Source organism: Trachurus trachurus (assembly GCF_905171665.1).
Source record: "Trachurus trachurus genome assembly, chromosome: 18".
In the NCBI taxonomy this organism is placed as follows: Eukaryota; Metazoa; Chordata; class Actinopteri; order Carangiformes; family Carangidae; genus Trachurus; species Trachurus trachurus.
In genome coordinates, this window is record NC_139909.1 from 9,205,593 (window position 1) to 9,222,759 (window position 17,167).

The window sequence follows — 17,167 nt, forward strand, 5'->3', positions numbered from 1 at the left end:
CTGTGCGATTCATTGGTTAATTGTTGCAGCTCTAATCATGACAAGCAAAAACGTACAAAAGAAATGCAGAGTCACAAAACTATTTGCAAAATATATTGGCTGTAATATACTGCAAGTTGCACATTGGGCTGGTTTGAAGTTGAAAAAACATTCAATAAAGCACAATGAAGTGTTTTATCCAGCATCTGAGGTAGAGATACATGTGGGCATAAGGAAATTAAGACCTGTCTGAAATTATTTAAGATTTGAAAACAATACTTCAACAGATTTAAGGCCTTAAAGTTTTAAATTTCTCAATTTTTAGACTTCTTTAGGCTTTGTAAGAGCCTGTCTGAGTGGTCCGGTTCCCCTCGCCCCCATGGGAACCCTGGTTAGCAGCAGCACCCCTGTGGGAACCCTTTGACCTCTCCACTTTGAGAACCCAAACCGCTGCATTGGGAGGACGATGGAGGGACGGGAGGGCGTCTTTATTCATCGACAGTGACAGCTGACAAACATCAACCACCACCGGATATTTGCTTTAGCTTTGGGCAATAACTTTTTATTCTCTGCAGAGGAGCAGCAGCAGCAGCAGCAGCAGCAGCAGGAGGAGGAGGAGGAGGAGGAGGAGGAGGAAGAAGAGGACGCTGCAAATCTAAAAAAGTTCATGTACAGAAAGAAAAATAAAGACTTTTTTTGTTTTGGTGAAGTGGGGGGGGTTGAAAAGTTGAAACCGAGCGGCCAGCGAAGCAGACAGAAATAACGCAAGCAGTCGTACAAGCCTGAAAACTAACCACAATTGCTGTTTTGGAGGAGCTAGAGCTCTGGGACGGACCACATCCTCACAGAACCAAACTCCTACTGTCAGTCTGAGAGCTGCACTCTGAACATATGACCATCAATCTCTGGATAAACACACAAACATCAAGAAAATACTACGTTGTGCTGTACAAACTCAACCCCAGTGTGAATGATATCACTGTGCATGATGATTATTCTCATCATAGATTCATCTCTACATCGTTTTCTCAGTCCATTGGCTGAAGAAAAGGCATGAATCCTCAAATTTGTGTCTGTGTTTGCTGTATATGAATAAGCAGCTGCCCATTGATTTTCTGTCAATCCACTTATCATGTCAGCTCTGACTGGAGGGTCAACCATTCATTGATTAATCAATAGAAAGAAACTCTTATCAATAGTCAAAACCAGAAGGCTGATATTGCGTACATATAATTTTTCATTTTATTCTATTCTTGTAAATAATAGCCAACTCTAGAAATAATTTGGCAACTGCACAGATTGTCTCTCTCTAACTCTGTTTATGTTTTATATCTTCTATATTTCTATCTTTGCATATTTTTTCTACTTTTGTAGATACTTTTGTTGGTGTAACAACCAAATTTCCCATTTGTGGGGCATGTATTACGTCTGATATTGGCATTTTTCAGCATTTGCACTCTTTAAATTGAAAAAAAAAATAAAGTACAGTTGGATTAATTGGTTTTGCACAAACAATCCTTACAAAAAGTGGAGTAAAAGTGAAATATTTCCCTCTGAAACGTGTTAAATGTGAAGTTTAAAGTATATTTAGAGAGTAGATGACTTCACAGACTTTCTTGTTGACTCAGAATCACTGTTTCTGAGCAGTTTAAGCAGTTTCAATGTGTGTTTTCACTCATGGATCAGTGTAAAACAATGACAACAACAGTTTTAGTGGTGAACTTACTTTGGTGATGATGAGCGGCTCCCCGTGCTCCAGCCCTCCTTTCAGCGTGAACCCCCAAGGCGCGCCCCCGCTCAACTGGACCTGAATGTGGTGGAAAGAGACGAGCTGCTCAACCGTTTCCATCCTCTCCGTTATCCGTTATATCGCTTCTTCCAATTCTTCGACCCTTCTCCCTCCGTCTGTCTCTTTCTTTCTTTCTCTCTCTCCCTCTTTCTTTCTGTCTTTCTTTCTTCCTTCCTCTCTGTCGTTGCGAGCTCAGCGGCGCCGGTAGCGGTGCCTCGGCTTCTCCATCACCGCTGTAACGACAACAACGAGCCGATGGATGGATGAGTGGAGGGTTTAGAGGGGGAGGGCAGAAACTTTTTTTTTTTTTTTTTTTGGCTAGTGTCAAGCTCGAAGAAGTTACGGCCAACTTCCGGTCAACATAGTTAACCGTCACACACAAAAAGTGAGCGTTAGCATGTTTTTACAGGTTTAATCCCGGTTTATATTTCATTATATTACGTTATCGGTGATATCACATCATATATTTCGCTAATAACCCACTTTATTTCCTTAAAAGAAAAAAAATAAGGCTTTTATTTTGTTAAATGCGTCGTGTACTTCCGGTGCTACGGCGAGTAACTTGACGTAGCTGCGAACTTTGGGAAAACTTTTCCCAAAGCGAGGTGGGCAAGTCCCGCCCACTATTCGAACAACGGGGGGATTTGATTGACAGACCGAACAGCCAATGGCAGAGAGGCTCTCGATGCGAGTAGCCAATAGGAATCGCCGGTGGGAGTACCTTGCTCCGGCAACAACCGCTGTATTGTAGTAACATCAGACTGGCTCACACAGCGGCGAATAGAGCCAATAATCATATGTTTTTTGACTATTTGCATATATCCCAACAAAATAAAGCAGATATTTTAAAGTTAGACACTTATCTCCTGAGAAAAACTCACAAATCAAAGTGTTGTTGAAGCTATATCTGCTGTTTTTTGAGGAATAGCAGCAGTGCAGTGTTAGTTCGTGTTGCCAAAAACACCCTGCAGCCAAAACACACTGTTGATATCAAGTGTTTTTCTGTTGATGCAGATGATGAATGTGGTCTTATAGTCGGGATATGTTCAAATTACTGCCTAAATTGTGATCACAAGCCTCTCCGGTCAATTCTCGGCCAATCTGAGAATTGCTCACACCTTAATTAAGACTATTACAGATTGCAAAGACTTAAATCATCCTTTCCACAAACTCCAACTTTGTGTGAAGTGTAAGGCAGAGACTGTCAAAGCCCTCCATCCATCCTCGCTGAGGCTTTGCAGACCTGCAGCATGAGCACCTACAGCACACAAGGCCCCGAGGCCAACAACAACACTTGGTATCACGTCGCACACATTTCTGAAGCCTTACCAATCAAACCAGCCGTCTTGTCTAACCACCATATTAAGACTCATTTACACAAGCAATTTACAGGCTCTCAAAAGTGTTACATAAGACAACCCCTGCTGCCATTTTTTGTTAATTTTCCGCTCCGGTGATAATCAGCTATAGTTACACAATTTATGTGAGTTTATTTAAGCTCTCTTGCAGCAATTTTCTATCAATAATTATGTTTTTGTAAGTTATACTATAAGCATTACTTGGCCCCTTAATGTGGCTGACTGATGATAGATGTTATGGTGTCGCCATCTAACTCAGTCGTGATTTTTAATTTGAAATCCAATGTAAGTTAATGTAATTAGGTAAATGTTTGTGTTTGGTAAATAAACCTCCCTGGACAGCTTATTCAAATAATATGTCAATAATTCACACAGTCCCTTTTAGCCCAAATGTCAAAGTGGAGAGCTCTGCACTATTTCAGCTTTTTAAAGTTCAAGGTGAAACAGTTGTTCTCTTGTGTTCACTGGTGAATTTCTGCCTTGGAATAAACATTTACAAAGTGTTTCAGCCTCTCCAGCTCCAACGGCCATTTTTTCTGTCTGTCTCCTTTGTAGTTTTCCCACAGTCTCTCTGCAGACCGAGGAGATCGGGATTGGAGATAATCACTGTTGTGGAATGCCACCACCACACTGCAGTGCCACTTATTTGAATGTGTGTGTGTGTGTGTGTGTGTGTGTGTATGTGTGTACCAGTGACTATCTTTACACATGTACACGTAAAGAGGGACAGATAGGGACAATCAAAGAGAAAAGGGAGACAGATGTGAACATGTCCAGACGATGCCGTTCATTCAGCTCATCCCTGCTGTTCCTGAGAACAATTCATTCACCAAGAAAACTCTGTGATACCAAAAGGCTTCAAATTACCCACACACACAAAGAAACAACGTATCAAAACACACAATCAGACTCCTTTTAAAAATAGCCCCGGTCTGGGAGTCGTCTAAACATAAAAAACTACACCACATCGCACAAAAAAAATGCAAGATGATTCCAAGTCACCGGTTATTCTTAGCCCTGAAACCGAGTCATGTTACTATCATCAGGTTGGCCTCAGAATTTGCAACGCCTTTGTGTCTGTGCATGTGCTTTCTGAAGCTGCAGTGTGTTGCGCAATTACCACCGAAACAAAGCCAATGTGTGTGTGTATGTGTGTAGCATTTATCTGAATATAACATCATTTAATTTAAATGCAAAGTTTTGTTTGCAGAAAAATTAAAGAATCCTGGAAACTGCTGCAGTGATGCCAATGTGCCACCTGATGGCGCTGATGTCATCAAAAGACCATGGATGTATTGCATGATTGTTGTATCCAGATCTAAACACCTTTACCTTCACAGATGATAGTAAGAAGGACTTTTTAATTGATTCAGCGTCTAAGAGAATTTAAAGCAGAAGTAAGCGATATTTTTGTGTTAATATAAGTCTTAAATAGTTATATCTTCCGACAGCAATCACTTACATAGAGTGTTTGGACCGAAACACGGGTCTGTCAGTCACTCTGCTCTGCTCTGAGCCGAGGAGAAAACTTTTCTCGTATCCTACAATTTTTATCCAATGAGGAGAGAGAACGGCATGCAGGGCTGTGTGTGCAGCCAAGGGATGCGCCTGAATGTGGTGACGTAGGGACGAGGACTGTTATGGTGCGTTCAAGGCAGCCCGTAGCTCGTGTTTTTCCGACCTGTGAAGTTGTACCAGTTCGATCCGGTACGAGTTCACGGGTCGGAAGTTACGAGTGGCCGTTATAGTGACTTTCACAGGTAAAACAGGTCGGAAAAACACGAGTGGGTTGCCTGGAACGCTACAAAGTCGTAAGTTGTGACTTGAAGCTGTAATTTACGGTTTCAAAAGCCTGCCTGGAACGCAGCATTAGCCAAAACGACCGGATCGCTTACTTCTGCTTTAAAATAACTTTTTCTTTAAAACATTAGGACAGGCCCAATCAAACACAAAGATTTATGAAAAACCAACGTTTTGAGTTTATCTTATGCTTTTTATTTGCTTCATGTATCAGGCCTACTACTTGGCAGGTTAGAGTCAGATTATCAAATAAATTTAGTAAAACAGAGTGGCACATTTCCTGAAAAAAGCTGATTTGCTTTGGCTGTTTACTAAGAATTAAACTTAAAATTAACTGGCCTCAAGAATCACACAAAAACGTTTCATTTTTACTCAATGTAGATCATTAACCCTTTAATTAAAACAAAACTAAGATGGAAATATTGAAAAATATTGTTACCACTGAGTTTTTTTGTTATCTGTTCACTTGTTTACTCTTGCTAGATCCAAAATGGCGGAGACGTTGACGTACATTCATCAACCAACGGCGTCAAACAGAAGATAGAACACTCTCTGGTTGCCATGGAAAATAAGGTGAACGTTCGAGCACCTCTACTCACCAACCAATCACGTGTCTTCTATCGGAAGCGTTAACTGGGGGCTCGTCGTCGCCGTCGCCTTCAGGAAGTTGAATGTCGTGAGCAAAATGGCCGCTGGTGAGCAGGTGAGCCTGTAACTCGCGGCCGAGAAGGATGGTTGTTGTTGTTGTCCGTTGTAATAGCCTCGTTGGTGGAGCTCGCTAGCACCAGAGGTTTTATTAAAACCAACATGAGGGCGTCTCTCCACCTCCTGTCCTCGTTATTCATCCTCCTGCTCAGTTGCACCGAAGTCGCAGCCAGGTCAAAGATGGCCACTTCCTCCCATCATCATCACCACCATCATCATCATCAGCATCATCCCCACACGTCGGAGCGCGAGTCGGACCAGAACGTGCAGTTTATGCTGAGTTTGTACCGGAGCGCCGCGGGGCCGGACGGCAGGCCCAAGCAGCACCGGAAGTTCGGCTCCAACACAGTCCGACTGCTGAGACCCTCGGCCTCTTCAGTGCACTACTTCCCAGCCTCAAGAGGTAATAAATAAATAAATACAGTTCACTAATCTTCTAAATATCTGCATCCAATCTAACAGAGCACAACAGGTGGATCACAGCTTCACCAAGTGTTTTATTTTGGCAGGGCAATAACTTTTTAAATGCATGCTCCATTGACTTATGTTTCACATTGGTTCCAAGCACATTTCATGGGAGTTTTTTTTTTTTTTTTAATCTCCCCATGTTTCTGATAATGTCTGAGCAAACTCTCATTTGTCCAGGTCAAAGGCATTTATTGAATTCATGTAAACTAGTCTGAAAGAGGAACTGATGAAGCCACTTGGATAAGGGGCAAAATATTTTAATTGCTCACTTGATTCAATTGCCTAGTGAGGTTTCTTATATTGTTAAACCAGAAAAAACAAACAAACTGCCAAAAACCCAGTAGGATGTTGTTTGATGTTTGGGTCCACTGTCTATGAGCTTTTTCTGCTTTTTCTGCTTCTTTGGGGTTCCCTAAAACTGTTCTTGTGTGTCATATTTTTCTTGGTACATAATAGCAGGTCACAACTTCTCCACGAGAGCGTTTTGGAGTTGTTGGATTGTGTATTTGATGGGTTTGATGAGGGCAGCGGGTGTTGGTTTGAGCACTATTTGGGGCAGCACAGGTGAACATTTGTGTGTAATTATATAGGCTAGTAGCCTATGTTTTGGCTTTATGGATTCTTGATTGTTTTCTCTGATCATGTGAAATTTGTACTGTACATCTAACATTCAAACGGATCAATAAGGGGTTCCTTTTCAAAAACAATGATCAACCCTTTTTTCAAGAATGATCCCCCAACCATCTTGATAGTTGGTTCATAGCTCCATAGGTGGGTCTAGAAACGAGCCATAGGAACTTTTTGAGTCATCACAGCGCTCTCTGTTTAGAGAGCCGTTGGGCGGGCTTAATGCGATGACGACATACATTTTAATTGGCTTGTCAGGCTAACGTCATCCTGCTCTTTGCTCTGATTGGTCGTAGCGCTACCCTATTGCGTGCAGAGGCAGTTTGAAAGACAGCCTTCATCCCGCCCCCTGGATTGAGCCGAGGTCTACCGGTCATTTCCAGACTAGACATTTTAATGATATAGTCTGGTTTGTCAGGCTAATGAGATTGCTGAGTTGCTTCACAATGGGCTTTATGCACAGCTCCACTACTTCCTGAAATAAGACGGCTCATTTATTTCCTTTCTTACATTATTGGACCAACTGATTAATCCAGGTGTGCCTGACCATTGTTGTGAGGTCAGACACACCTGGATTAATCAATTGGTCCAATAATGTAAGAAAGGAAATAAAGGAGCTGGCTTATTTCAGGAAGTAGTGGAGCTGTGCATGAAGCCCATTGGCATAAACGACTCTAAATTAACCTTGGTGTCTTATCAATTAATTTCTGTTGTGTCCTTCCTCCTTCAGACCATCACTACACCTTCACCGTACAGTACAACCTCGACACTCTTCCCTCGGAGCAGCTCGTCAGAGCCTCCTTCATCCACCTCCGATCTTCGTCGTCGTCACCCTCCTCTTCCTCCACCACCACCACAACAACCTCCAGTACCACCGAGGACCGAGAGCCGCCGCGCTGCAGAGCTCAGATCACCTCCCTGGGACCGGAGAGCCTGGTCACCATGGAGCCCCACGAGCGGTGGACGGAGACGGACATCACGGCGCACGTCCTGCGGAGGAAGGACCGGGGCGAGGGGCCACACTTGACCCTCACTGCCCAGTACTTGTGCACAGAACCCGGGGTTGGCGAAGAGGACGGCAGCAGCCTCTGGTGGTGGTGGTGGTGGACTCTCCTTCGAGGCATTCCTACGGAGGAGCCTCACCTGGAAGTGCCGTCGCTTCTCCTGTACCTGGAGGAGGAGCGGGAGGTGACGGACTGGATGGGGGAGTTGTTGGGGGTCGAAGGGGAGGACATCGTGAGGCGGATCGGCCAGTGGCACCCTTCGCTTCGCCACCGCCGCCGTCGCTCCAAAGACTCGTCGGAACCCAAAGATCCCTCGCTGGATGCCCTGAAAAACGCCCCGACTTCCTCCTCCTCGTCTTTCTCCACCTCCCCGTCGGCGTCCATCATCTCCGAAATCCCCAACTACAAACGCAAGACCGGCATGCCCAAGAACCGCTGCAAGCTCCACTCGTTCCGCCTGTCCTTCGACGAGCTCGGTTGGGGCCACTACTTCATCGCCCCGCCGGTGTACAACCCGCGCTTCTGTCAGGGCGACTGCCCCCGGGTGCTGCACTACGGCTACCACTCCCCCAACCACGCCATCATCCAGACGGTCATCAACGACCTGGGCGTCGGGGACGTGCCCCCTCCGTCCTGCGTGCCGTACAAGTACATGCCCATGAGCGTGTTGGTGGTGCACAAGAAGAAGGTGGAGTACCGGGAGCTGGAGGACATGGTGGCCGAGTCGTGCACGTGTCGCTGAAAGACTGAGGAGAAAAAAAAAAACTTGGGAGAACTGGAATGGGACCGATTTGATGGGTCATTTGTTTGATCTACAACTCGGCGGCGAACCGCAAACCAGCTCAAGACTGGGAAAGGAGGAAGTCGTTGTGGTCTCAGATCTTCACCAACCCTGTTAAAGCACTTTAAAAGGCGGCTGCTGAATAATGTGAACCAAAGGAGAGTCCTGGTACTCTGGACTAATGTGGGATAAACGTGCTGTTGAATTGATTGAAATGCGGTTGTATAATGTTATTTACACATCATGGGAACCTTTTTAAGAAAACGGATACCTTTAGGATGAAGCACTGGTTCGTTTGTGATATTAAAATAAGCTGTTTTTGTTCTGTTGGAGTTGAGTTTTCAGCCTCACACCACAGCCATCTTTCTTTCTTTCTTCTTGTTCGTCTTTTCGTTCTTTATTTTTCTGTGTCGTTCTTTTAAAAAAAAAATCTGATCTGTCACATCATCAGGACACTAATATATAATTGCAAAAAAGACAAAAAAAATCCAGTATTTGTGTGTAAAAAGAATAATTTCCTGGATGACATGATGCCACTGTGTGAGGCCATGTTCCACTGTGAGAAAGTAAGCACTGAATAAAAAAGACAATGCATTTTATTGAACTGTAGTTGTGATGTTACATTCTTGCTGTTAACAGTCTGGGTTTTTGCATTTTGTACATATTTATATTGGGAGGGGTCTTCGGGAAAAAAAAGTGCTGCTATTGGGCTGTCATAGAGACGACAACAAAACAAAGTGAATGATAATGAAGTGGAAAAAAACTTTATTGAATGTTACAGGTGGAAGTGGAAAAGAATGCAATTTTATATTACAAGTTAAGATGAATAATAAAATAAAATGCATGTTTTCTAAAACCAAATTTATTGTCCCTTCTTTTCTTTTTTTTTTGATGATTTTTGAAACCAGTTATTTTCTAAGATCAATATTAACCTTAAGGTGTAAGACGAAGATCATGGAAATGTTGTGATACCTTTCGCGGCACAAATGTATGTACTTCATGTATGTAAACCCTTGTAAAAGAGGATCCAAGTGGAAAATCTCAGTGGGCTGCAGTAACATTGAATATACACTAGATGGTGCTGTTGGTGCATAAAAATTCTATCAACAGACCAATGTGGTTTGTTTTCTCACTGGGTTTCCTCTTGAGGAAAAATAAAGGATACATTTTTCAACAATTACAACACTGCATTTTGTAATTTTTCTCTGTAATCTGTGTTGTTTCACCTTGACCTCCCTATCAGGAGAAGAAGGTCATGACATGAGATATTGACATCAAAAAAAAAAAAAGAAAGAGGTCAAACTGGATGTCAACAATCGAAGGTGTAGCCCCCGTGACACACATCTGTAGATAACCAGGCCAGAAGAAGCAGGAAAGGTTTGGAAAAAACAACTTTTTGACACAGAAAGAAGAAAAAGAACCCGCACTTCCTCCTTCCTGTTGTATCATTTACTCTCCTGACCTTTAGCCTTCTTCTGATCAAGGGTTTGAATCTCTAATTTGATTCTGCACGTCTTTTACTCATTATTAACTCATTTGTTTTTGTTTCTTTTGTTTTCTAAATTCAGTTGTAATGATTTTATTTTCAAACACTTCCTGTATGTCATTTGTTTTGTTTTGTTCTTTGCACACAGATCCACAGCAAAAATGATCCGTCGTCCATGATGAGCAGGTTATAAGTGGATCCTCTCAGGGATGTGATGTGTTCAGGGTCTTTTAGCTTTACTGTAAATTCAATTGGTTGAGCAAATGAAGGTCAGAGTCAGTGGGTGAGGGGCTGTAAGTGGGTCAGAGAGAGGCCGGTCCTCCTCCGTCACTGTTTACCCACACGGCCACCGCAACATGGAGCACATAACACACGTGTGCAGACAGACACGCAAACACACAGAGTCATACACACATATAGAGACTGAAAACAAACACATGTATATCACAGAATATCAAACTCTTTTAAAAATCTTTCAGATCTGTTCATTTAATTTAAAAATGGTCAAATACAGTAAAGAAGAGTTTGATTTGATTTAGATCTGAGAGGAGCTGGAAAACTTTCAATCTGACTTTTATGAAGTGTTATATATTATAATTCATTGTTTTAGTTTAAGTTTAAGTTTATTAGTTTAATAAGGGACAATGTGCAATTACATTAGTCATTTAAAGGAAAGAAATGAAAAGATGGTTGCACCAGATTTAGCTCCCAGCTAATTTCCATCTGTAGTCCCTACACATAACATAAAAGTAGTAAAATACACAGAATACAAGCCATTATACAAAGATGAGGCATAAACAGATACAGTTAGACAATGGACAACATTTAGACAACAACATGTATGTTAGTGTTTATATTCATTTTATAATATTTAATAGTTTCTATCGATTCTGAACCAAAATCTTTTAATTTATTTGACTTTATTTGACTTTATTTTACAGGATAGCCCCTTGAGATGTGCCATCTCATTTTCGAGGGGGTTAATTGCTAAATCTGAGTATTTTTCATGTCTTTTTAACTTTTATTACTTTTATTAGACATATTATTGCTGTTAGTGTTCAAGTCTATTTTTGTCTTTTGTGTTCAGTCATTTGTAAAGCTGTTTTATCTGCAGTGTAACTTGTGAAAGTCGCTATGTAAATAAAGCTTGATAGATTTTGTTGATTGATTGGTTGATTGATTGATTGATTATACATCACTTGATTCTATTTTGCTTGTGCATGTTGAAGTTTTTATCAAGTCGACCTATATTCTTGGAATGTGTTTGTGTTTTGTCGACGTACGTTGTGTGTGTTTTTAAGATGCACATCAACAACAATGAAGTGCGACAATGAAAACACATTTACAAAGTCAATGATCAATATGATTCAGACTGTGATCCCTTGAGCACTTTGGGTTAAAATCAGATTACATAACAATGAAGTGAATCACTGGAGTTGTGGTAAAAAGTGTGTTTTGTGAGAAATAAATGTTTCATTCAGGCTCAGTCGTCAGTCCACATCTTCTTCTTATTTTCCCCACTGATCTGCAGAGGCGACTGTTTCATAAACATTTAATTAGTGACTGGAAGACCTCAGTTTTACGGGACGTCCCCGTTCACTTTCTCAAGGGACGTTGGTGTGTGTGTGTTAAATGAAGCTGGTAAAGTGAGTCAGAGCCAAAACAGTCACACAGATCAGTCAGTGTTTGCATTTACTGTAGCCGTGTGTCATTGTTTTTGAAATACCTCATGTTTGACAAACTGCAACTTTAAATAACTGTTATTGATTCATTTTCTATTGATAAACTACTCGGTCAATCAATTTCTCCTCTAAGCGCCACATGCTGACATAGTTTCTGACACTTCTCATGTGGCGGAGCTGTCATAACATTAAAGTGTTTCCAGGAAGACACATTTTTCAATGACCACAATAGCCAGGGCTGATGATATTCCTAGCTAACTTAACCAGGCCTAAACTAAAACTACAAATGTTTAACTCTAAAAATACCATGTTCTGTGTTTCTAGCCTTACCTAAAATGCCTTTTCAGGTAAAGATTCACAATTACAATAGAGTTAAAACATGTAAATATACTCTAATGTACTGATCTTGATGAATTTTTCCTGGTAATCTGATTGAAATCTAAAATTCCTGCTACGCCAGATGATTTCTAATATAGGGGAGAAGGGACGAGTGTCATCACGTCCACTATCTGACAGCTGCTGGCTTGGACTCAAGGCCTGTCCACATTAATAAGTCCCTTCCTGGTAACCCATTTCTTTGAACATTGGCCTGCTCGGTCCACATGGTGCTAAAAAAAAAAAAAAAAAAAAACGGTCAGATGAGGTCATGTCTGCAGCTTCGATTAGTTTGTCCGAGGGAATAATTCTTCATGGTAATCAGAGTCTAAAGATCAATGTGGTGGATGGACAGTCGACTGACAGACAGACTGTGCTAGAAATGAAACTCACAGTCACAGGACACAATAAAACAAATTATATAAGGATAGACTTAAAACAAAATGAGAAAAAAAAGGCAAAACTGTTAATGAAATGTTTATTTTTTGTGATTAAAGCTCAAATAAGAAACTTCCTGCAAGCACTTATGAGGAAAGACAAGAGTTAATTCAAGAAAAAGTGTAGAAACCTGCAGTTTATTTGAATCACTTGTCTCGTTTTCATGTTTTCTGATGTGAAAATCATCAGCAGCCAAACGAAATGAAAAGAAGATGAAATTTCAGAGCTGGAAATTAGCGTCACAGCTGCAGCAGAGGTTAAAGTTCACTATCATTTGGTCCACAGTCATAAATCGATGTAAGTTCAACGTTTTGTGGTTTCAAGAACTTTGGCTTTAACTATAACCTGCAATTAAATGATACAGCCTTTCAAATTAAAAGTCTTTGAAGCATTAAAAGAGGCAGATAATACATGAAGAAAGGCAACCAGTGAAATTAAACGTTGAGCAGAGCTGATTTCTCACTTAAAGATATGGTAAATGCTCTTTTAAAATGTCCATTCTTATATGCTACTTTTGCACTTTTCACATTTTGCTTTCACTTTTGCATTAGTCCAAAACGACAGCCAGACACCAAACAGCCAAAATCTTTTAATTTCATGTCTCTGCAGTTTGCCTGTGCAGCAGCTGTTGGGGCCGATGAGTCACGGCTTGGTGATAATGTGCGATGCAGATGTTTCGGAGCTGAAGTAGCACGAGGTTCCTGTCAGTCTCCTGCTCCCGCTCCTCTGGGGAGATGAACAACCTTATACAGGAACCAGCGCAGGAATTTTCCGTAAAACCTCCGACCTCCGATCCTCCATGATCCCTCATCTTGTTCTCACATTTCTGGGAGGTGTTTAAATTTAAACCAGTGTGAGTCTGTCTTGGCCGGGAATCCCTTTGGATAAAAACATCCTCGTCTCTTCCAGGCCTGACCTGATCCGACCTGATAAAACATGACTATGGGAATATGATTGTTTCTGTGAGTCAACAGTAGTTCACCTTTTGACCAACAGTATAGGTTTGATCTCAACCCAACAAACCAACAAAAAAGGATTGTTTAAAGTGGATCAATTACGTTCATTAACTGTGGTTCTTTTTGGCCTCTTCTGTGCAGACGTTTACGTTTGACATTGACTATCCTGCTGCTGTTTTTCCTGCAGACAAAATAACTCATTAAAAACATTTTCATGGGATTTTTGGACATAAATCTAGTTCATGCTCCAATATAGACAACCATTGGCTTATTTAGCCTACTAACCAACAGATGAAAGAAGCTAGGGTTAGCAACGTTAAACTGTTAGCAATAATTGCTAGTTAGTTGAGTTAACGTAAAGTTAGCTAACGTTAAAGTGAGCTAATGTTGCAACAAACTTCGCAACTGTTGGCGTTATTTTTTAACTCAATAGTGGAAAAACTGGTGAAGTTAGGTACTTTTCAAACTTATAGTCTAAATCAGTGTGGCTGCTGCTGGTTAGTTTTCTACCTGTTGTTTTCTACGGTGGCCCTGAGGGCTCAACACACCGCAAGGTTAAACTTAAAGGTAGGCTAGGAGATCCTGGAAAAAACAGTTCTAGCAGGCCACATGTTGAAAATACACAATTCGCCCCTTTCCTTCTCTTACTTCTCTCCGAAGCCACGCCTCCAGAGCGCAGGAACACGATGCCGCGCAGTGAAGCTCTGCTACATGCAACAGTATCACGGAAAGACACGTTGCTCACATTGGGATTACATTGGGTCGCATATCCCAGCATACTTCACTCTGTAAAGTTATTGCCTTCACGGCGCGACCCAATGTAATCCCAATGTGAGCGACACAGCTTTCCGCAATACTCTCGCGTCACGTGTAGCAGAGCTTCACTGCGTAGCATCGCTAACTTTCCGCCAGCTTTTTCTCACAGCTCATTTAGAAAAACACTTAACACCATATTAAACCATCCAGCATCCAGCTTAGAGGAACGTTGCCACCAACCAGACTGGAGTGTGGTACATTGGATTACTGGCATTGCCTTTTCCGCATCGTAACTCATTAAAGACTGAGGCAATGGGGCTCTTAGCACAGCTCCACTACTTCCTGAACTTAATGCTGCTCCTTTGTTTCCTGTCTTACATTATTGGACAAACTGATTAACCCAGGTGTGTCTGAGTGGTCACAATGGTCAGACACACCTGGATTAATCAGGTTGTCCAATAATGTAAGACAGGAAATAAAGGAGCAGCATTAAGTTCAGGAAGTAGTGGAGCTGTGCATAGAGCCCATTAGTGCATGAAGAGCAGTTCGCGCAAAGGAGGGAGGGACTAATGGCAGTTTGATTGACACATCACGATCCAATTGACTTGATTTGGTTCAACAAGATTGGATGGTGTTGGAAGATTGCCCATTCAAGAGGTGACAGACCTTTTTCATTTCTGTGAAAAAGCATTATATTACTTGGTTGCAATTGGTGCGTGAGGAGGATTTCAAGCAATTGAGTAAAAAATGTTCCAGAAACAGATCTGCAACTTTAAGAAAACAAACACACTGACACAAACAAGCTACAAATTGAGGAAACAACTCAAGATTGAGTTGTCACGTATTTCTGAAGACACAAAAAAGTGTCAAATATCAGTCCTGGTTTACTAAAAAACCGACTAAATGTCACGTACCATGAACTGTACATGTGCTGTGAACGTGCCGAGTGTCTTCACCTTTGTCTTCATGACCCAGTTGACCAGTTGTGGGAGCTACAAAAAAAAAGTGCAGCTGGCGTCTCTCACGTGTCTAATTAGCAAACGTTAGGACCTGGTGATAAACGATGAAGAACACCTCAGCCACTGACCTCAGGACCAGGACTCAGGACTCGGACTTCGTCCTCTGGTGCAGCTTCATGGTGAACAGGAGTCAGACACAACCGACTGAGGCTTTGAGTGTGTGAATATTTAACTGGCTCAGTCAGTATTTCCATTTTTACTCTGCTGCAAATTTAATGTAGAGTTGACAGATGGAAATAAAGGGTTATGAGACAAAATATTCCCATAACCCTTTCAGCCAGTAGCCATTGGTGGTTTAGGGTAAAGAACATTGTTGTGGCATTTTACGTATATTGTGTGCTGCTACCTGCAGTACAGCTCAATAATGACAAATAGCCTATTGGGTTTAAATATTGGTTTTGTCCAAGATGAAACTGGAGGATGCATAACATATTTTCTAGTCATTTAAAGCAGATATCAGTGGAATGTTTTTGTTAATATAAGTCCTAAATAGTCCTATTTTCCGTCAGCAATCACTTACATGAAGTATTTCAGCCTAAACACGAGTCTCTCCGTCACTCTGCTCTGCTGTAACCCGAGGAGAAAATTTTCCTTGTGGGATACAAGTGTTATCCAATGAGGAGAGAGAACGGCATGAAGGGCTGTGTGTGCAGCCAAGGGATGCGCGTGAATGTGGTGACGTAGCACGAGGACCAATTGATGCCTGACAAGGGCGGGGGCTGCTAACTCATGGTGCGTTCAAAGAAACTCGTACTTTGTGTTTTTCCTTCCTGTGAAGTCATACCAGTTCGATCTGGTACGAGTTCACGGGTCGGAAGTTACGAGTGGCCGTTATAGGGAACTTTCACAGACAACAGGATGGTAAAAACACGAGCTACGGGTTACCTGGAACGCTACCAAGTCGTAGTTGTGACTTGAAGCTGTAACTTACGGTTTCAAAAGCCTGCCTTGAACGCAGCATTAGCCGAAACGGCCGTGAAGCTGATATCTGCTTTAATTAATAAATCACTTAGGATGATGCAGCTACTGCTAACTTTGTACATGTTTAACTGTTTTTATCTGTTATTTTCACACTTGCTCGACCATATTGATATTAATATTTGATATTTGGCACAATTTTTTTTTGTAAGAATTGTACCTGTGGTTCTTTGTTTTTGTGTATTCTTTACCTTTTTCTCTTTTATCATATGACGCTGCACCTGGAACTGGAGCAAAAGTGTCCTGAAGGGATTCCCCCAAGGGATCAATAAAGTTTTTATCTAATCTATCTAATGCTATAAGGTAAGTGCAAAGTCAAAGAAGTCAACGCCTTGAACTAAAACGCTCCAGTGTCTTTACAGTAGGCTACATGTGTGCTTTGAGCCCTCGGGGCCACCGTACAGAGGCTTGACATGCAAATTGTGTTGAATTACATTAATTGTAATTTCAGTTTCTCTTAATTAAAATCAACAGATGTGGAGCTGCAGGAACATCTGCAGACACTTAAACACTCACAGGAGTCACGTGCTGCGTTCAGGTGCTGTATACCTGCTTACGTAAACCACACCTGCAGCAGCATCGTCCGTATCCGTCTGCATTGTATAAGTGGAGCTGAGCTGTGAGATTGCATCAGGTGGAGTCAAAGACGTGTTGCAGCAGCACAGACTCTACTGCAGATTCGAGAGCCTTATCTCGCTGCGAGTTCATTCACACACACCTTCAGTGACCTCTTTGACCTCTCTCACCCAGCCGAGTCTCTCTTCAAGCTGAGATCACGTGTTGCTGTGTCTCATCCACCTGTGCTCACGTTACCTGTTCGTATATATGGAAAAGAAAAAGAAAAAAGAGAAAGAGTGACAGGAAGGAATTTAACCTCATTTGGAGAAATCACCAGTTTTCTGCAAACACTTTATGTCACATTTGTGCCAAAAAAAGAAAGAAAAAAAAGAAAAAGCGATAAAGAAT

The 17,167-nt window shown here is 41.8% G+C and overlaps 2 protein-coding genes across 2 annotated transcripts in view; one reads left to right on the top strand and one right to left on the bottom strand.

Moving 5' to 3' along the window:
- shroom4 (shroom family member 4) overlaps positions 1 to 1,983 on the bottom strand; it is an 87,087-nt gene extending 85,104 nt beyond the window's left edge. The window contains exon 1 of the mRNA XM_083993385.1: positions 1,706 to 1,983. Within this exon, the coding sequence (XP_083849511.1) occupies positions 1,706 to 1,828 (123 nt within the window). The 5' untranslated portion in view covers positions 1,829 to 1,983. The remainder of the gene's footprint in view (positions 1 to 1,705) is intronic.
- Positions 1,984 to 5,733: 3,750 nt separating this feature from the next.
- On the top strand, positions 5,734 to 8,472 carry bmp15 (bone morphogenetic protein 15; the record flags this gene model as incomplete). The annotated part of the gene is made up of 2 exons (XM_083993038.1): positions 5,734 to 6,034; positions 7,457 to 8,472. 2 exons carry the CDS (start codon positions 5,734 to 5,736, stop codon positions 8,470 to 8,472), a joined length of 1,317 nt encoding a protein of 438 aa, XP_083849164.1.
- Between the last annotated feature and the right edge of the window lie 8,695 nt (positions 8,473 to 17,167).